The sequence below is a fragment of the Hipposideros armiger genome, unplaced genomic scaffold, assembly GCF_001890085.2.
Source record: "Hipposideros armiger isolate ML-2016 unplaced genomic scaffold, ASM189008v1 scaffold_9, whole genome shotgun sequence".
Classification (NCBI taxonomy): Eukaryota; Metazoa; Chordata; class Mammalia; order Chiroptera; family Hipposideridae; genus Hipposideros; species Hipposideros armiger.
The window spans coordinates 5,718,385-5,740,769 of record NW_017731359.1 but is presented as its reverse complement, the minus strand read 5'-3'; the positions used below and the strand labels follow the sequence as shown (position 1 = coordinate 5,740,769).

At 35.5% G+C, this 22,385-nt stretch overlaps 1 protein-coding gene across 1 annotated transcript in view; it reads right to left on the bottom strand.

Annotated features, from left to right (window-relative positions):
- TERB1 (telomere repeat binding bouquet formation protein 1) overlaps window positions 1-22,385 on the bottom strand; it is a 37,013-nt gene that overhangs the window by 3,792 nt on the left and 10,836 nt on the right. Inside the window, exons 10-18 of the mRNA XM_019653623.1 lie at window positions 18,381-18,533; window positions 16,993-17,124; window positions 15,253-15,378; window positions 13,789-13,943; window positions 8,178-8,524; window positions 7,069-7,133; window positions 6,670-6,765; window positions 1,292-1,441; window positions 958-1,020 (exon numbers count right to left, since the gene is read on the bottom strand). Of these exons, the coding sequence (XP_019509168.1) occupies window positions 958-1,020; window positions 1,292-1,441; window positions 6,670-6,765; window positions 7,069-7,133; window positions 8,178-8,524; window positions 13,789-13,943; window positions 15,253-15,378; window positions 16,993-17,124; window positions 18,381-18,533 (1,287 nt within the window). The remainder of the gene's footprint in view (window positions 1-957; window positions 1,021-1,291; window positions 1,442-6,669; window positions 6,766-7,068; window positions 7,134-8,177; window positions 8,525-13,788; window positions 13,944-15,252; window positions 15,379-16,992; window positions 17,125-18,380; window positions 18,534-22,385) is intronic.

Genomic DNA, 22,385 nt, shown 5'->3' with positions numbered 1-22,385 from the left:
CAGTGAAGCAACGTCCTCTACAACTAGACTGAAGAACAAAAGGACAGCAACTTGTCTGTTCCCCTTCCCCCAATTCCCCAGCACTGTTCCCATACCCCCAATTCCCCAATAAAAAATTTTTTAAATCTTTAAGAAAAAAAAAGTATGTGGCAAAATGTCTCCTGGATGTATCAAGTCTGAATGCCTTTGCAATAAATTACAGAATAGCTCTATAGATATTACTCATTTCTAGGTTACTTTGACAAATAATGTACTCAACTGCTTCTTATTCTGCAGGTACTAATTCCATAAAAACAGAAGAAAATGGTAATGTTCTTTAAGTCTCTGTAATAAATTTGGCATGGTGATAAACCTGAAATGTTAGCCCTGAAGTTAAATACAGATTCTTGAAAATTAACTCATTGTTTAAGAAGTATTTTGATTTTTAAGCAGGGCTTTAAGGTTAACACTATTTGTCTCTTCAATTTTGTTTGTTTGAAGTGCTACACTTACAAAACAAAACTTTCTAAAAAATCTCTCTGAAGCACTTATGCATAGAATAATTTTGTTCTTAAAAACGTGACCTAGAGGATAGAAAAGGGGCTTCTTAAGAAAGACAGCCTTGCATTTGAATCTAATCTCTGCCATTTGCTAACTCAGTAGGAATAAATACCTACCTTACAATGTTATTGTAAGAATTAAAGCAAATAATAGCTGTAAAACACCTAATACATAGTAGGTGCTTAATAAATGTTCAAGTTTCCTCCTGCTCCTTCCCTAGCGGGCAACCAATGGGGGTGAGCAAGCAACATGAGGAAAGGAAGAGGGAAGCCTCTTTTCTGAGGAAGTATGACTCTCATCAGAACCAAGGGTTATCATTTGAGAGCCATTAATGATGAGGCTTAGAACAATCATTTAGCTGTTCTCTTCTCAGACATACATGAAATTTTGGCTTATTTAAAAATTAAATATATTCACTTATTCCTCCAGAGGTCATAGGGTCATTACTACATCGTTTTCTACGCGGGGTCAGCAGAATTTCTGAAAAATATGGAAAACATTTAGCATAGTTAATTATCAATCTGAGTAATAGCACATCAATTTCAATAGTATGATATTTTCTTTTTTTACCCTTTTAATGGGAATCCTTAGGTGAATTAGGAAAAATTTTAAACTACCAGAGACTAAATCTACTCCCTGGATACATCTTAAATCACTGGTTGCTCAAAGACAGATTTTCTTTTCAATATTCTAGATCATAGTTCAGAAGGTATAGTCATAAGTACAGTTTTAAAGCTGCTGAGTTAATTACCTTTGTTACAGATAAGTGATTTCCTTAGTTCACTTTTATATCTGTCTTCAGCTTCCACAATGACCTTGTGACGATCACATTGGTATGGGCAAGAGTGCAAGAGCTTGCTAAAATTTCGGCTATTCAGAGATTTTCCTACTGCTATGCAACCTAAAAGAAAACAAATTAAAGTGCACAGATGTTACAAAATATCTAATAACAAATCTATGAAAGCAAATATCTTTATGATGGTAACTGAAGTGAAATCAGGAACTTAATTATAAATACATCAAGAACCTCAAAATCATGAGTGAGTAAAGACAACAAATACAGGGCCAGCCGAGTGGCGTGTTAGTTAAGAGCTGGCTTGGGACACCAGAGGGCCCTGGTTCGGATCCCACATGAGGGCCAGTGACACTGCCCTCTACAGCTAAGATGCTGAACAACAGCTCAACCTGGAGCTGAACTGCCGTGAGTCGCCTGCAACGGTGTAGGCTGCAGCCCCTGCTGCAGTGGGTTGCCATGGGCTACCGTGTGTAGCCAGCAGCCAGCGTGAGCGGCTAGTAGCCACTGTTAGAGGCCCTCCAGAAGCTGGCGACTGATCTGCCTCGCCCGAGAAGAGCACAATGATGGTGCCAACTTGGGCCAGTGAAGCAACATCTTGCACAATTAGACAGAAGAACAAAAGGACAGCAACTTGTCTATTCCCCTTCCCCCCAATTCCCCAGCGCTGTTCCCATCCCCCAGTTCCGCAATAAAAATCTTAAAAAAAAAAAAGACAACAAATACAATACAGTAAAATACATGTTGCAAAAGAAGTATGAGCAGAGTTATGGTGATATAGAAAAGGAGCATCTACTTCGGTCTTGTCTGAGCAGGAGTCACTGTTAAAGGAAGATATCCAAAAGAAGTGACACTTATGCCCAGCTGTGCTTTTAAATGTCTTACTATGGAAAATTTCAAACACAGGCAAGTGAAGATAAAAGTATAAAGAACTTCCACATGTCCATCATCCAACTTTAATAATTATTAACTCACGATCAGTCATATTTTATCTACACCCCACGTATTCTGCTCTGCCCACATGTACACACTAGATTATGAAGCCTGGAATTTGCATTGAAGTATTATTTCATCTGTAAATACTTCGTATGCATCACCAACAGATAAGGACTCTTTTTTAACACACAAAACTGCTCACATGGAAGAAAAGTATGCTTAATATGATCTAATATTCAGTCAGTGTTCAAATTTCTCCATCATTTCAAAACTTTCTTTTTAGTTGGTTTCTTTGAATCATGATCCAATGTCCACCATTACATTCAGTTGATATATCTCTTGAGTTTCTTTTAATCTATCAAGTATCCTCTCCTCCTTATCATTTACTGGGTCATTTTGGGGTTTCCCAAAAGCTGGGTTTTTCTGATTACATCTTAGTTGCATCCTTTAAAATGTTCCTGTGTGCCCAATAAACTAGTAGTTAGATCTATGATTGATGAGATTCAGATTCAATTGTTTTTAGAATTCCTCACAGATATTGTGTACTTCTTACTACATCACATTAAGAGGCACATAAAATTTATCTCTTTTTTTTTAAAGATTTTGTTGGGGAATTGGGGGAGGGGGCCAGCCAAGTTGTTGTTCTTCAATCTCCACTGTGGAAGGCACCATTTGCCATCTGGCTTCCTGGCGGCAGCTCGTGGCCTCTCAGCTCAAGGTGTTGTGTTCAATCTTAGTTGTGGGTGGGCGTAGCCACCATTCCATGTGGGAGTTGAACCAGCAGCCTTGTTGTTAAGAGCGCATGCCCTATCCACTGAGCCATCCAGGCAGCAGCTCAGCACAAGGTGCCAAGTTCAGTCTTAGTTGCGGGTGGACATAGCCACCATCCCATGCGGGAGTCGAACCAGCAGCCTTGTTGTTAAGAGCGCACGCCCTATCCACTGAGCCATCCGGGTGGCGGCTCAGTTCAAGGTGCGGAGTTAAGTCTCAGTTGCGGGTGGGCATAGCCTACTATCAAACAGGCAATCTTGTTGTTACACCAGCTGAGCCATCCTGCCACTTGTTGGCAGCTCAGTGGCAGCTCAGCTCCGGCACAGCGTCACTGGCCCATATGGGAATCAAACCGGCGGCCCCGCTGCTCAGAGCCCACGCTCTTAAGCCAACTCTTTACCAACTGAGCCGCTTGGCCAACTCCCCTTTCTTTTTTTTTTAATGTTAATATTGATCAGTAGGTTTAGGTAATGTTAGCCACATCCATCAATTATAAAGCTCTCCATCTGCCTGTCAGATGGTATTAGCCACCCATTCCTAAAGAACTAGGAGAATTTAGCCAGGTAGAAAGTTGGCTGGGATGAGGACATGTCTTGTACAGTGAACCCTTCCTTGTGCAAAAGCACAAAAGAGTGAAAAAGCATAATGTGTTTAGAGAATCAGGTACTTTGGTGTGGCTGTAGTATAAGGTATGAGAGAAGTGTGGGCAAGAAGTTGAGGCTGGTGAGGGTTGAAGGGGCAAGATTAGGAAGGGTCTCTGAAAGCCATGTCTACGATTTTTAACTCTCTTAAAGTCAATGGGGAGGAACTAAAAGATATTTATTAAGCAGGGAAATGTAATTTCATTTCTCTCATAGAAAGCTCAGCTGAAGATAAGAGGGTCATCAGTTGAGAGGTTACTTCAACAATCCAGAAAGCAAATGAGGGGATTCTGAAACAGCATTTGAGGGAGAATGCAGAGATTTCTGAGGTAAAATTGGTGAATAATGAGCTATTGGGGTCTAGGAGAAGTTTAGGATAATTCTCGACTAATTTGGTAGTTCACTGAATGACAAAGTTTGGAATAAACATGGCACATTTCTGACAGACTTAAAGAGAATAAATGTACAGTAAAATTTAATAAGGAGGACAAAATTCCACAAAATTCTGAGAGCCAGGTAGAGTTTGATTCAGTGAGTTATAGAGAAGCACTGAGGTTCTTTAGCATTGTGACATGATTTTTTTAAAAAGCACATATTAGGAAGAGAAGTTACCAATATATATATATTATAGTTGGGGGTTGGTGACTGGAGACTGAGGACTGCTAGAAAGTTCCTGAAGTAATGTAGGCATGAAGCAAAAAAGGAAAGAAAAAAAGAACCAGATATGAAAGACTAAAAATAAGGATGTAGGGAGAAATATTTATAGATGATTCAAGGTTTTAAATCTGGGAGGCCAGAAGAATAGTGGCAACTGATAGAAATGGAGTGGCTGGAAGAAGGGTAACTTAAGAGGGAGAAAGATGCTGTATTTTGAATACATTACGCTTGAAATAAAAACAAGATACTGAAGTATGTCCTAGGTACAGCTGGAAATAGAAGAATGGCGTTATAACCCAAAGTAGAAGCCAAGTGTAGAAATACAGATTTGAAAATCATCAGTAAAATGACAGTTGATGCCACAAAAGTAAATTTGCAACATAGTTGAGTGAGTGCTGTAGACTACAGCACTTGGGGTTGAATACCTGTAGAAATCTGGCAGGAAGAGAAAGATAAAGCAATAAAGGTGATAAAATAGAGTGGTTTTTAGACTGTACATGTCTTGAGGTAACGAATGAGTTCTATTCATCTATGATTCCAGTGCCTGCCATAGAATAAGCACTCCATAAGTGTCTGTGAAATGAATGAATCATCACTGAGGAAAGAAAGGAACTAAGAAAGAACCATCACAAAAAAACTAAGGGATAAAAGGGAGTTAACAGTTATAGGGCATCCACTCTGCTAACTGGAATACTTTTGATCAGAGGTTCCCAAGCTTTCTCACTTCATGGCACCCTTAAGATCTTGGTGACTTTTTACAGTGTCCCTAGGCCAAAAGAAACTCGAATCATTCTATTAGGTCCAAAACAACATAATAAGTACTTATGTTTTAACAATTTAGCAGCCATTTGAAAAAGTAAGACACCTAATTGAAGCAAAACATATGTGTATTTCATTCTTATTAATTTCAATTACATCCTAATGGGATGTGTGCACCTATTGGGTAAAGCACAACTTCTCAAATACTGGAATCAGAATGGGCACTGCCACCTTTATTTCCTATTTTACATTGATTTTCATGTGGTGTTTGATTTTTATCACAACAACCACTGATAATCCAGCTCCACAAAGACATGATATCATCAAAAGGAATGTAATGTTGAAACTATAAACTATTTTGAGTTGGTAGTTCATGCAATATCCAAAAGATGTAGACTATTTTGTGTTTCATTTATAAAATTTAAAATACTGTGTAGTGCCCTTGTGAATTTACTGCAGAGCCCCAGGGAGCCTGGGTGGACAGTTTGGGAACAGTGGCTTTAAACTACTGACAGGAGAGGATTTTAAGGAATGGTAGTGAACAGTGCAGGGATACTATAGGATAAGAATGTTTTTCAAAAGTCATTGGTTTGTGGGGGAGGGCGGGAGATGAGGCTTCAGGCTGCAGGTAATCTGTTAACATTAATGTTTAGTAAAAGGGCAATAAAAGAAGCCAGACTGCAGGGAGTTAGAAAGGGAATGAATACCCTGAAAGAGAAGGGAGCAAGAGCAGGAATCTGGTAATAAACGATGGGAGAAGAATAGGTGAACACTTGAAGCAATAGCAAATCACACAAAGTGTTTGGATTGTCTTTAAGATGGGGAGAAATTAACATAGTGTAAGGTAGTACAAAAGGAGTTAATGGATAAAAGAAGAATGAAGAGAAAGACTACACAAGTATTAAAATGGGAAGGAATAAAAAGAGATGGGTTTCAGACTATAGCTAGCTATCAGTTTTAGAATAATAAAATTAAATTCTACATCCAAGATTGAAAAATAGTGATAGTTTGAGCCTAATGTGGAATCATCTCAATTTTCTCCATAGAGCAGAGTGTGCAAATAAGAGTAAAGAGAAAATACCAGGGTATAAAGGAAAAGGGATGGAATAAACACCGTGGAACATTTACAAGAGCCCTGCAAAAAAAGTAAATAATGGGACATAGAACACTAGAAACATTTATATATTTACTATCAACATAAATTAGATATTATTTAATACTTAATGACTATAATGTGTAGAGCATAATCCTAAATACATATCTATTTATTGGCTCTCTGAAAATACTTTTAAAATGTTTACCTTAAGCAGTAAAATGAAACTTATAGATGGTACCACTTGTGACAAAAAGAGAATAATAAAATAATAAAAAAGTATTAGCTATGTTGATTCATATAAACTGGAGCACAGGATGATACAGAAAGAAGGCATTATTTTGAATGTTTTATGATACTCCATATTGTTATTTCTCCAAAGGAAATTTAGTTTAAATCACACAGGTAGAACTACAACAAATTCTAGTTAACTAATATCATACAAAACTTTAATGATGAAACTGTAATTAAAAATTTACCTGAACATCTATACTTGAACATTTTGGAACAATTGTCAGCTGATAGAAAATTGATGACTTCTTCATTTATTATATCTGAACATAATGTAAATGGATCTGAAAAAAATTGCAAAATCCAAGTTTTTTTGAATAATGAAAAGGACCTGATATTTACAAGATTTATTAATTATCAAGATTTTCATAAACTTTTGCCCAATACTACACATCCAGTCATCTTGATAAACAAAAAAGTTCTGGATATCAATAAAAGGCAACTGAGGCATTTATACCTCAAAGGGAGAGTCAAAGGCATGGCTTATATGTTAGAGGGCAGGTATACCAATGTACATTTTTAGCTATATTAGTCACCTAAATACCTGTTTTCTTGCAAAATCAAACAAGAAACATTTTTAATCATACCTGTTACTGGTAATTGCTGCCTTCTACTTTTGACAGTGGGATTTGGATGTTTAAAAACACGGTCACTAAAAGAAAATAGAAACCGGATTACTAAAAGTAAACATACTGTTTCGTGTGTTTACAAATGTTTCTGTAAGCAATGGTATGATTATGGCATTTGGCAGGCAGAAAGAGCCAGAGCCAGGATCTACCAAAATCTACCAATTTCTGCCAAAGTAGGGTCTGCTATAGTTATAACCTTGTTTCTAAAAGTGGAGTTATACCAGACTCCAGAGGGCAGTAATATTGATGCCAACAGAAACATAGAAGAAAAAGCTATCAAAAAGAAATATAGAAAGAAATGAGGGCAAAAAGGGGAAAAGAACAAAATCAGTGTGCCAGAGGGCAAAAGACTATGAGAGTATATCTCACTGCTTCTTAATTCCGTATCTCTGAGAAATCAATTAAAATTAACATCAACAATAGTTCTGAAAAGTAAAAAGGGGGTGGTAATGATGTAATCCATCTTTCTAATACTATTTCCCAGAAAATAGTAGCATCCTCTTAAAGTTTCCCTCCTGGCACAGTAGCCATCAGAAGAGCAAAACACAGAGTTTAAGAAGAAAAGCTATAATCTCAGGTCCAGCCCCACAGGCTAACAGCAAAGTAGAAAGGACACCGAGGTGAGGTGCAGGAAACAAATGAAAAGGCAAACCTAAACCAGATTTTTGTCACACCTTACTCTTTTACCAAATTAAACTTACAAACTAGCTTTTGCTACATTGTTGATGGATTATCAATGCATACCTTCAGGTATAGCGGTTCAGTTTCAGTTTTCTGAGTATCCTTTCTAAAACTCAAATCTGACCATGCCACTCAATTTAAAGTCATCAATGACTCCCTACACCCTGTGAGTTAAAACCAAAAATCCTGAGTATAACATGCAAGGCCCTAGATAAACTAGCCCATACTTCCCAGTCCAAACTCCTTTCCCAGCATTCCCTACTTTAGGCTCCTCCAGACCATATGTTATCATTTCTATATACCAGTGCTTAATAGTGTGGCACACAGTACTGCATAAAAAATAACTGCTGAATAAATAAAAATTAGAAACAATTATTAAACTATACCTTGATTGAGAAACAATTTTTTTTCCCCCAAAAGTTGTTTCTTCATGTAAGTTTTGATTGCAGCTTGCACTGGCTTTACATAAAGTCTCATTTTGCCCACTCTTCCTATAACAAGCATTTACTGGATTTGCACTCTTTAACAGGGTCTTCATTTGGTCATCATTTGCACATGCGTTAGACATGAATCCATGGGACTTATAACTCTGAAGATTTCTAGACTGGCTTTTATCATCTTCTGCTTTGGGACCTTCACCAATACTATCTGCATGGAGGTGTTTCAATGTATTTTGAATATTTATGTTCATAGATGAAACATTATCCTTATATTTTTCTCTTTGTATATTTTCCTATAATGTAAAAACGATAAGTAAATAAATTCAAGATAATCCATTTGCTTTATAATTCAATCTACACTCCCTTTAATGCAGAAAAGTTTATGATTGTCAATAGAATATACATGATAAAAGGAGTTTACATTAGAAAGAAAAGGGAGTTTATTCAAAAAATGATTTGGGGACAACTGGGTAGCCATCTAGAGAAAAACTGAATTCGATCCATATCTTACAATTTACACTAAAATAAAGTCAAAATTAAATAATGAAATATAAAAAATGAAATTATATATGTTCTAAAAGAAAACATGGCATTTTAATATTCTCAAAGGGAGGAAGACCTTTCCAACTATTACACAAAATCAATAAATTGTAAAAGGAAAAAACTAATATATTTTACCGCAGAAAATTTTTTTTACAGTTATGCTAGAGATCAAGAATAATACTATAAGGGTGGAAAAAGAGAAGCAAAACCAAATGATAATCAAAACACCTAGAAAGAATATACATAAAGTCATATCTTGGGCTACAGTATAATTTTTCTAATGCTTCCCAAATGCTACTATAATGAAATAAAGTGCTCCATCCCACTTATAATAAGAGAAATGAACATTAAAGCTACACTGAGATATCTTTCTTCATCTATGACATTGGCAAAGATCAAAAGGGTATAGAGAAACATTCTCTCATACATTACAAGTGGGAGAGTAAATTGGTAAAACCTCTATAGAGAAACAATTTGATATTATCTTTCATAATAAAAACTGCATATCTATAGATACTTTTACATGTACAAAATGTTAATGTTATTATCTGCAGCATTGTTGGTAATAAAATTGGAAATAACCTGAATGTTCATCAGAAAGGGAGCTAGCATATCCATCAATGGGCTACTCTGAAATTGTAAAAAAAAAAAAAAAAAAATAGGACTTCCATGTAAAAATAATGAATTTAACACCCATATTTATTTTTGATCCTTCCAAAAAACCAATTAGAACAACAATTCTTAAAAAAGGCACAAACCCACAAGGACAGGAGAACTGGAAGAAGATATAAAGGTAACAAAACTTTGGAAATTGGAAAGCAGGTAGGTGAATGAGAACATACTTAGCAGACTTTATAAACCTGAATCCAAAGCTAACAATGGGAAAAGAAACTACCTAAGATACGCTACCAAACTCTCAAAAGGCTTAGGAATTGGAGGTACCAGGAACTCTAGAAGGTGGGGTTGAAAACAGGAAGATTAGACGCAAGTTTGTTTAACAAATAATTGGATTACTAGATCCCAAGCCTCCACATACACACACTTAGCAGGCAGTTGACAGACACCAGGAGGTCCCCTCCCTCCCCAAGGCTGGATATTTAATCTCTGGAGGGGATAAAAAACAGAGTCTCCACATTTGGAGGGCTCCAAGAAAAGCTGAAGGCAGAATATTATTCAAGAAACAGACTAAGAAAATATTTACATACTGAATACTAAGACCCCAAAGCTCTCTTCCCCCATTTTGATTCCAGAACCCTGGTTTACCACCTCTACGCAGATTAGACATTGGAAGGTCTTCAAAAACAATGACCCACTTAATAAACCCTACAAGAATCTGCAGCCAAAAAATTTCCAAGAAAACTTTTAGCATCTGACTTTTAAATATAAGTAGCAACCAAAGACCACCAAAAAGCTGAATAAAGACAGAGACCAAAAAAAAACCAAACAAACAAACAAAAACCTCAGAGCAGAAAGAAGTAGGAAGGGAAAACAAAATGATAAAAATGAAAGAGATATGAAGTGAAATAAGAAAAATATTTAATATAAGAATGCCAATAAAGTTTTAAGGCCATGAAATAAGTATAATTTAAAGGGAATAAAAAAAAAAGAGGCTTTGGTAACTAAAAATATTATAGAAGTAAAAAATTTAATAGATTAGTTTTAAAAGTAAATTTGAGAACATTTCCCAAAATGTAGAATAAAAAAAGACAAAGAGGAAAATAAGAGAAAAATTATGAGGAGGACCAGCTCAAGAAGTCCAACAAATAAGCAATAGGAGTTTCAATAAAGGAGTAAAGAGAAAACAGGGAAGTAAGCATCACAGCATAATGCAAGAAAGTTTCCTAGAACTGAAGGACACCAGTTACCAAATTGAAAGAGCCCACTAAGTGTTCAACACAATGAATGAAAAGAGACTGACATCAAAATACCTCACTGTGAAATTTCAAAACATTGGGGATAAAGACTATGTAAGCTTCCAAAAGGACAAAACAGTTACACTAAAAGTTCAGAATGGCTTTGGGCCTCAAGAGTAACCCTGGAAGCTACAAAACTATGGAACAGCATGTTCTGAGGGAAGGTGATTTCCAATCTAGAATGCTTTGTCAGCCAAACTATTAATTCTGAAGGCAAAACAAAAATATTTTCAGATTTATAAAGACTCAAAAAATTTACATCCTATGAACACTTTTCTCAGAAAGCTACAGAAGAATGTAGCTTTCTCTATCAAAATGAGAGACTAAACCAAAAAAAGAAAAGGATCACATGGGATAAAGGAAACGAGCAATCAGACCAGGAAGGATACAAAGAGACTCTATAGAATGATGGTAAAGGTGTATCCCAGAATAACAGTTGTGTACCTGGCGTAAAGGGTATACCAGTTATTAATTTATTGGTCCTCAACTCCAAGTCAATCTTTCTTTGCCCTGCATTGTAAAACTGAAACTAAACTCTACAGACCACTAATTCATGGCTAGCTTGATGTTAGGCTCTGCCATTGGAAAGTGCTAGAGGGACAATACAATGATAGAAAAGAAAAAAGGGGCTTTTTCTTCTTTTGGTGTTCTTTTGGCAAGTGGAGGCAGACTGGCACTATAAAAGAGGTTCATAATTTCTTTAAAGTATAATTGCCCAGTGATTCCATTCCTAGGTATTTACCCAAGATAAATGAAAATGTACACTTCACACAAAAAAGCAAACACCAATGTTCATAGCTTGCCAAGATCTGGGAGCAATTCAAATGTCATCAACTGACGAATAAATAAGTTGTGGTATGTTCATACTATGAAATGTTACTCACCAATAAAAAGGAACAAAACATTAACAAAACAACATTGGTGAAAATCAAAAACATTACATATTATGTGAAATAAGTCAACCATAAAAACATTATGTAATATACACATATGATTCCATTTATGTGAAATTATAGAAAAGGAAAACTAGTGACAGAGAGCAGATCAATGATTGCCTGGGCCTGAGTGGGCAAATGGGACTGTCTGCAAAGGGACACAGGAAACATTTTAGGGTGAGTGAAATAGTCTATATTCTGACTGCCATAATAGTTACAACACTGTATAAAACTGTCAAACTATATTTAAAATGTGTGATTATCACTGTATGTAAATAATATCTTAATAAAAATAGTTCAGAAAAAAATAATTGTTTAAAGCGAAAATAATAACATTACTGGGCAGTTTATAAAAATATAGCAGTAAAATGTATGGCAACAATAGTGAAAAAGAACAAAGGGAAATGTAAGCATATTACTGTAAGGGTCTTACAATTATATGAGTGGAATATATTATTTGAATATAGACCATATTATAAACCCTAAAGCAATCACTAAAAAAGAAAACCCAAGAATGTTTAGCCAATAATCCAAGATGAGATATAACAGAATATTTTAAAATAATATAAAAGAAGGCAGAAGAGTAGAAAACAGGAACAAAGAACAAATGGGAAAAATAGGAAACAAACAGCAATATAATAGACTTAAACTCAAACATATCAATAATTACATGAAATGTAAATGAAGTGATCACATAAATTAAAAGGAAGGCATTGTCAGACAGGATAAAAAAGACCAAACTATATGCTCTCTATAAGAAATCGATGCTAACTATAAAGACATAAGTTACAAGTAAAAGAATATGTTCAACTGATAAATGGATGAACAAAATGTGGTATATCCATATAATAGAGAATTATTTGGCCATAAAAAGAAATTAAGTACTGATACATGCTAAAACATGAATGAGACTTGAAAACATTATACTAAGAAAAATAAGCCAGTCACAAAAGACCACATATTACATGATAACAGTCACATGAAAAGTTCAAAATAGGCAAATCTATAGCTATAGAAAGTAGACTAGTGGTTGCTTGTGGCTTGGGATGAAGGATGCAGGGAAATAGCTATATATTTAGAATATTTGAAAATATTGTAAATTTGACTGTAGAAATGACTGCACATATCTGTGAATATACTAAACCCTACTGAATTGTATACTTTAAATGAGTGAATTGTATGGCATGTGAATTACATGTCAATAAAGCTATTTTTAAAAAAGGAATGAAGTACTTATACATATTACAACATGGCTAAACCCTGAAAACATTATGTTAAATGAAAGAAGCCAGTCACAAAAGACTATATATGATACGACTCAATTTATATAAAAAGACCAGAATAGGCAAATATATAGATAGAAAATAGATAAGCAGTTGCCTAGCCTGGCGGGGAGAGAATGGAAGGAAGGATAGGGAGGGTGACTGCTAAAGGGTATAGGATTTCTTTCTGAGGTGATGAAATGTTGTAAAATTGATTGCACAATGCTGTGAGTATACTAAAAACCAATGAAATGTGTACTTTAAATGGATCAATTGTATGGAGTGTGATTTATTATCTCAATAAGCTGTTACAAAATGTGTGTGTGTGTGTGTGTGTGTGTGTGTGTGTGTAGCAAGATTTGTTTACACAGATGAGAAACTAAATATAATATAAATGTCCATCAATAAAGACTAGTCAAATCAATTATGGTAATCTATGATATTGACTACTACTCAATCATTTAAAAGAATGAAAGTACTACACTATACTAAGTTGAACACTATGTTATTTTTAAAAATGTATACACATACAAAGACACAAAGCATATAGAAAAATGTGAAAATATGTGTATGTGTATATATATACACACATATATGCATACACAGAGAGAAAGAAACATTATTTCTCCTTCCTTTCTTTGTCTTGAACCCTTATTATATAAATGTTAGCTCTCTTTTGGCTCTCTCTTCCATGTCTCATTTTTTTTCAGTTTTCATTTCCACTTTTAAAACATCTTGTTTTCTATGTTCAAGGACAATTTCTCAAGTATTACTATTGAATTTTGAATTTAAAACCATTAAAATTTTTAAAAATAAGTTGGCAAGAAAAATTTTTACTGTTCAACCTCTATTTCTAAAGAATATTTGAAAAAAGTTGTATATTCTTTGAAACAAAGAAGCCAACCTCATTTCCTTCTGCTTCAAACTGTTCTATTCTGTGAAGAATTTCCTTTGCTTTCTTCCAGTACTCTTCAATAGTCTTCTCTTTCATACTTATGTCCTTCAGTTGTTCTGCTTCATTTTCATCAAAAGAATATTCTCTTAGAGATAAATTCTCAGCTTTTAATATGGGAGAAAAATAGTGAGTTTATCCATTACTAGAAATGTTATTTTAACTTTATAAATAAGGAAGGCCTCATACCCCACACTCCCTTCTCTAAATTTTGCCCATCTAGACTATCTCAACTGCCCAATTGGTACTGAAAATAAGTGGAAAGCAAGTGCTTAGCAGATGCTCAGGACCCAGAGTCATAAAATAGACTTTATTCTTCAGAGTTACAGGAAAAAAAATAGCATGAAAATATGTTATGCCAGGCACATAAACACCCTCAGGTTTAGGGATACTGGTTTTAAAGTAGTTTTAAAAAAAAAACAACAATTTTCATCAAGTAGTTCTTTCCTATAATCTTTTAAATTCTCTTTTCACATGTGGTAGCAGCAATTTTTCTTACACAAAATCCTTTTCATAGCTACTGCCCTCTGTGCTCCAGCTACAATGGCTATCAATTCCTTCAATACACCAGGCTCCCTCCTATCACACGGCCTTTGTGCCTCACTGTTGCTTATGCCTGAGACACTGGCCCATAACAAATTCCCTTCTTTTCACCTAATTAACTCTATACACCCAGATCTCAGCTCAAGAACCATTTCCTTCCAAAGCCTTTTCTGCTCCAAGTCTAGGTCACAGTCCTTTGTTACAGGCTCTCTAAGATCTGTGCTCCATCCATTCTAAACCCTTATGTTAATTTATAATAAAACATTAATTTTTGAGACTATTAAATTACTATCTATTTCTCCAATTAAACTAAGCTCATATCTATGAGTGCACAGACTGTTTCTTTTTTTTTTTTTTTAAAGAATAAAATGTATGTATTATTCATTCTGCTGAAAAATTCCGACCACTAAGAATCATGTCTTTTGGATTAATCCTATTAAGAACATTAATTTGCATACAACACATAGTTTCCTAAACACAATAGATGAATTATTTTACATATACATTTTTTTTCACAGACTGTTTCTTATCACTACATCCCTAGTGCCTAGCAAATAATAGGCGCTCAACATTTTTTAAATAATGTACTTCATAGTGACTTAATCATAAGTCTTCTATAGCTCTCAAATTTAAGTCCTACAACTAAAATTGTCCACATTGCTTAAAATTAGTGCATTATCTATACCGTTGCTCTCTTCCATATAGATTTTTTTATATGCTGAAATACTCTAGTTGTAGTGTTCAAATTACAGACTCTGTTTTTCAAATGTAAGAAGAACCTGGGAGCTAAAGAGGCTTTACTCAGCAAAGCAAATATAAATTACCCTTCATAAACTTTGGTTGGTTTTTTTTTTTAAGTAACAGTAAACTTACTAATTTTTTTGCAGTTGTAAAGCACAAAAGTGGCAGCTTTGTTTAGTTCCTCATTCTGATGTTCAGTTAAGGCTTGTATCAGGAGTGGAAGCCCATTGTTTTTAAAAAGGTCATACAGATTTTCCTCTGGAAAACACATCAAAAAATTAAAGTAGAACATAGTTATTTTATCATAAACTATTTGCATGAGGTCATAATTCTTCCTGGTGATAATTATGAACATAGTTCAAATTTAAAATTAGGGAAAAACATAAATATTTCAAAAGCATTTTGTCAATTTAGAAAATAATTATCTCACATGTACCTAAGTCTCATAAGTGATGATCTCTGAAATAAAGCCATACTAGTATCATACCTCATAAGTATAAACAAAGGCCCTCACTTGGTTTTAAAAAAAGGTATAATTGGGGCCGGCCGAGTGGCGCAATGGTTAAGAACTGGCTTTGGATGCCAAGGGGCCCCGGTTCGGATCCCACATATGAGGGCCAGTGACACTGCCTTCTACAGCTAAGATGAACAACAGCTCAACCTGGAGCTGGGCTGCCGTGAGTCCTGGAGCTGGGCTGCCATGAGTTGCCGGTGATGGCACAGGCTGCAGCCCCTGTGGCAGTGGGTTACCATGGGCTACCGTATGTAGCCAGCAGCCAGCGTGAGCGGCCAGCAGCCGCAGTGAGCGGCCATCCAGAAGCCGGCGACTGGAGCTGAGCTGCCATGAGTTGCCGGCGATGGCTAGGCTGCAGCCCCTGTGGCAGTGGGTTACCATGGGCTACTGTATGTAGCCAGCAGCCAGCGTGAGCGGCCAGCAGCCGCAGTGAGCGGCCCTCCAGAAGCCGGCGACTGATCTGCCTCTTCCAGGAAGAGCGCAATGATGGTACCAACTTGGGCCAGTGAAGCAACATCCTCCACAACTAGACTGCAGAACAAAACGACAGCAACTTGTCTGTTCCCCTTCCCCCAATTCCCCAGCACTGTTCCCTTCCCCCCAATACTCCAATAAAAATCTTTAAAAAAAAAGGTATAGTTGTCAATCAAACCTCAATAAAAAAATAAAAATTTTAAAAGGTATACTAAATCCTAAATTATACAGAAGACACAGAATAGAAAAATAAACTAATAAAGAAAATGAAAATGAGGGAAGGAAGAGAGAGTAGAAGAAACAAGAGAGAGCAAACAGAGGAGAGTGGACAAGTGGGAGGGGGAGAGAGGACTGAAAAAGAAGGGAGAGAGGAAAGTGAAGAGAATTGGAAAGAAAAAGAAGAGTGGACAGAGGGGGAATGGCAGGAGAGTGGAGCGAGGGAGGGGGAGAAAAACAGAGAGAGGGGAGAATGATAGGTAGAAAAAGATAGAACTTTTGAAGGTTTTAGCAAAGGAGAACAGGATTAGACTGTGTGCAGCAGTGTGAGGAGTGGATTGAAAAATGGAGATAGAAGGAACACTGGGAGAAATCTATTGCATATTGATGAAAGATGTTGAGGAGCTATGGGCCTAAATTAAGAGGGTAGCACTGGAATTGGGCAGAAAGGGATAAGGAGGGGTAAACGCTAGTAGAACCACAGGTCTTAGGGACTGACTAAATACAATGGATTAAGAAGGATGAGGAGCAAAATGACTTGTTTGGGACCTGAAACACTAGGAGAAAGGCAATATTTTTAAGCTTTTTATATGAGTAGGAGGGAAAAAACAAAAGTGTATTTCCACTCCGCTATTTTAATAAGCACACTAAATAAATCCAATATTTACCACACGCCTCTGTGCAATGACCAAGAGTAAGAATGATGCCCAATTTTTCTTCTGAATCCAGACTTTCATGAATCAGTAATGCCAGAAGTTTTGAAACAATATGGTACTTGGATAGTACTTCCCCAAAAGTAGCTATTAGTATAAAATAGGAAAAAAGAGAGTAAATACAAACTTAAAACTTATAATTATATATATATTATTTCTCATATCTTACATATACTATTTTTCAGATCTTATCTTTGGAGAATGACATATATATAATAACAACTAATATTTATATCTACTTTTTATATGTGTATATATGTGCGAATATAAATAAATGCATTGTAATAAGATGGTGGCTTATCTAGCCCTCATTAATCCCTCTTCTCATATTAAAGATATTTTACTAAAGCAAAATTTTTGAAGAATGGTTTCTTCTTAATTGTCCTGTATACTATTGGTAATATGAAGCAATAATGATACTAAAAGCCAAATATGCTTACTCTCACCTACTACATCTCTTCTTATCTAGACAGTCAAGACCTTCCTATGTCATCAATTCCTGCCTGTCAATGAAATACACTAACTGGCCATGGTTCTACCGATGTTAATGATGCAGTGAAGCATACCTACAGCTATGCTGAGATGTGACAAAATTCAAGAAGTCTGCCATTTTAAGCTATACTTCTCCTCATAGGGTTTTTAACAGAGTTCACCCAGAGTCTAACAATATTTAATCAACAATAAGGTTGTAAATTCCTCAAGGGACTGTATCTTAGTCATCTTTGTATCTCTAGAGCTCACATGGAGCCCAACACATAGCAGGCCCTCAATAACTGATTTTTTTTTAAATCATCTACTTATTTTTCAGTTATTTGTGAATGTTAAGAGTTGCTTATTACAAAGATTTATAGACTATCATTCCTCAGTGTTTGTACATGTGAGAAGCAGCCATGGGTTTAAGTCTGGTTCTATCACTCACTAGTTATGGCTGGGTAAATCAGACCTCACACTTATCAGAAAGAGGCATACCTTAATTCTTTACATAATTTTTTAAAAATCTATAAATAGGGTTTCCCATTCCTTGTCTCCAAAATGTCCCTTGATTGTCTCATCTCAACTCTAATTTAATGACACATTTTAAGTGAAACAAAAGTTTAAGAATGATAAAATCGATCATCTATTATTAGACTTGAAATTAGAAGACCTAGATTTTGAACCCTTAGAGAAGTTATCACCTCATGGGAAAATAAGGAATTAGACTAGATCATTTCTAAGATTTCCTCCCACTTGTGAAAAACTGTAAGTCCAATCTATGTTAGTGCTCGAGGTATCATTTAAAAATTCACCATGTTGAATTCAAACAAAATGCAACTGTAGAAAAATTACTAAGCATTTTCACTCACGATTATCAGCAATACACGCATCCACTGTCTTTATCACCACCACTGCAAGCTTAGCACTGGAAAGAGTCTTGCGTGAATCAGATTCCAGTTGCACAAGAACTTGAGACAGTACATCCAGTCCACCCACAGATACAAAGTATTTCTGAACATATGCTTAAGGAATAAAATAGCAGAACTCTTAATACTTCAAACAAGACAACTGCATGGTTTCATTCAATTAATTTACAGTAAATATAACATTACCTTGACTTGTTCAAACAGTCATCCCTCGGTATCCACAGGGTATTGGTTCTGAGACTTCCTCTCATCCTCCCCCATAGATACTAAATTCCGAGGATGCTCAAGTTTCTTACATAACATGGCATAGTATTTCCATATAACTCATGCACATCCTCCCATATACTTCAAATAATCTCTAGATTACTTATAATACCTAATACAACATAAATGCTTTGTAAATAGTTATTATACTGTATTGTTTAGGGAATAGAAAGGAATTAAAGCCTGTAAATATTCAGTACAGATGCAACCATCATAGACCTAGCTACATAGTACACGTCAGCAACAAAATTTTTGCTTTTTTAATATTTTGAGTCGGGGTTGGTTGAACCTGCAAAAGCAGAAACCACGGATACAGGGGCCAACTGTACTTACTAAAAATCCCAAAATTAAAGAATGAAAAAGCCAATCTTTACTGTGCATATGCATAACCATAACATAGATTACTTCCTTACGTAAGAAACTCACTTTTACATAGTACATGTATAGTGCAATATTTCTTTCTTGTGTGTTAAATAGCTTTTTTTTTTCCTTTAGCAAGAACTGGTGATTTTGCAAGAATAGCATTATTAAACTCAAATTCTTCAACAGAGCTATAAAGAATAGATTCAGTCATCTAGCTTGGAACTGCAATTAGCAAGCTGCCTATTTTCTGAATTCCAACATAAGTCATTCCTCAGGTTGCTTTAATCTACAAAAGGCAAAGTAATTTAAGTGTTCCAAAAGGACACCTGTTTTGGACCAGCCGAGTGGCGCGATGGTTGAGAACTGGCTTTGGACGCCAGGGGACCCCGGTTCGGAACCCACATATAAGGGCCGGTGACACTGCCCTCTACAACTAAGATGCTGAACTCCAGCTCAACCTGGAGCTGGGCTGCCATGAGTCGCCGGCGACGGCGTAGGCTGCAGCCCCTGTGGCAGTGGGTTGCCATGGGCTACCATATGTAGCCAGCAGCCGCAGTGGGCAGCTGTCCAGAAGCCGGGGACTGATCTGCTTCGCCCGGGAAGAGCGCAATGATGGTGCCAACTTGGGTCAGTGAAGCAACGTCCTCCACAACTGGACTGAAGAACGAAACGACAGCAACTTGTCTGTTCCCCTTCCCCCAATTCCCCAGCACTGTTCCCATTCCCCCAACTCCCCCAATAAAATAAAATAAAATAAAATAAAAAAAAGAACACCTGTTTCATCCATCTTATTTAAGCCTAATTCTTTTACTTTTTGGAGCATAAAACTGAAACATATTGAGAGTCATGACAACTATTCCAAGCAAAGATTCAACAACAGATACATTTTTTTTTAGAAGTCTGAATTCTTTTGTTGTCCTGTTGAAAATTATTCTGAAGGGAAAGTATCCCATGAGTTCTGTGCATTCAATAGTCTCTACAGTCCCTATCCCAGCAATGGTCTTATTGCAAATCGTTATATAAGCTAGTGATCATAATTCTGCTACAAACATTCTGCCCAGTCTACTCTAGTACCACAAATTGAGCCAAAATGATTTAAACTCAAAAATTACTTTTTGTATTGTTCCATAAAACAAAAATCTGAATTAAAAAAAAAATCAGAATTTTCTACCATCAGGAAAAGGAACTGTTAGGAAATGTCATTTAAGGATAACCAACCATTTTCAATATTAGGGAGACTCCAAAACAGGCTTCTTTACTACAAAGTATTTTCATTTAAAAAACTTGACAAAAGGAAATATTGTTAAATGCTTAGATAAAAATGCCACTGTTACTACAAAGATTTTTAGTTATAGCCTAAATAATGAAAATTCAAGCTTATAAACAGAAGAACATCCTAGTCTACACTATAAATATTTCAAATCTCCTCTAATTTACACTATATTTTATGCCAGTTTGCTGAGTAATTAGGTCCTATAACTATTACTCATCCACCTTTGCTTTTAGAGTAAGAGGAAACATCAAAGCATCATCAAAATAGATTCCCAATTTTGGAATTGTAGAGATGTTTCTTTGTATGTGAAACATGACTATTTTGATGACTAATGAGTATGAGCATCTTTTCAAGTGTTTTGTTTTTTTTAATATTCAAATCTTCGGTGAAGATCTATCCAAATCTTGCCTATTTTTTAATCATTGGGTTGTTTCTTGTCTTATTGATTTGTAAGAGTTCCTTATATAGTCTGGGTTCTTTATATATTCTTTATATAGTCTTTTTTTTTAGCTGAGCCATCCTGCCTCCTGTTGGCAGCTCAGCGGCAGCTCAGCTCGGGCCAAGAATTGAATGCTGTTGCTCAGAGCTTGCACTCTTGAGCAAGCTCTTAACCAGCTAAGTCACTTGGCCGGCCCCTGGGTACAGTTCTTTATCAGCACATTTCACATATATTTTCTCCCAATCTCTGGTTTGCTTTTTCAACTTAACAGATCTTTTGAAGAGCAAAAGATTTTCATTTCAGTGAAATCCAATTTATCACTTTTCTTTAGTGGCTCATGCTTTTTGTGTCCTAAGAAATTTTTGTCTACTCCCAAATTGCTCCTATTTATTATATGTTTTTGTCTAGAAGTTTAATAATTATAGTTCTTACATTTAGGTCGATAGATCATGTCAAGTTAATTCTTATACTGTGTAAGACAGGGTTGAGATTCATATTTTACATATAGATGTCTACTTTTTCCAGCACCATTTGTTGAAAAGACTGTCCTTTCCCTTGTGGAATTATTATGGCACCTTTGTAGAAAATCAACAACTATATACATATGGGCCTAGTTCTGGGCTCTTTAGTTTGTTCCATTGATCTGTCTATATACTTACAACAATGCCACACTTTCTTGCTTACTGTATAAGAAGTATTAAAACTAGGTAATATAAATCTTACAATTTTGTCCTTTTTTAAAAGTTTTGCCTATCCTAGTCCCTTTGCATTTCCATGTAAAGTTTAGAATCAGCTTATCAATTTCTACAGAAAAGCCTCCTGGGATTTTGATGGGGAGTGCCATGAATCTAGAGATGAATTTGAGAAGTGACATTCAAACGAATTAAGTCTTACAATCCATGAGTATGATATATCTCCCATTAATATAGGTTTTCTTTAGTTTATCCCAGCAATGTTTTATGGTTTTCAGCACACAGACATTGCACATACTTCATTAAATTTACCCCTATTTAATTTTTTGATATTGCCAATTGTTTGCTTCTAGTATACAGAAATACAATTGATTTCTGTATATGACCTATATCCTGCAACTCTGGAAAAACCACTTATCAGTTCTAGCAGTTTTTGTAGATTATTCGGACAATCACATCATCTATGAATAAATATGGTATTTTCTTCTTCCTTTTAGATCTCTATGCCTTTATTGTTTATTATTTGTTGCCTTACTGCACTGGCTTGGACACCCAGTAAAATGTTAAAGTAGTCAGAGTGGCCATTCTTTTTTCCAATTTTAAAGGAAAAGCATTAAGTCTTTCACCATTAAGCATGCTAGCTATAGTATTTTATAAAGGCCCTTTACCACACTGAGAAAGTTCTATTCTTAGTTTACCAAAAGATTTTGTCATGAATGTGTGTTGAATTACGTGGAAAGCTTTTCTACATCTTTTTAAATTATTTTATAGTTTTTCTTTTCTAATTTGTGAATATGGTGAATTTTCTAATATTAACCAATCTTGCACAACTAGGATAAATGCCACTTGGTCATAATATATTATTACCCTTTCTATATATTTAAGATTTGATGTGTTATTATTTTGTTAAGAATGTT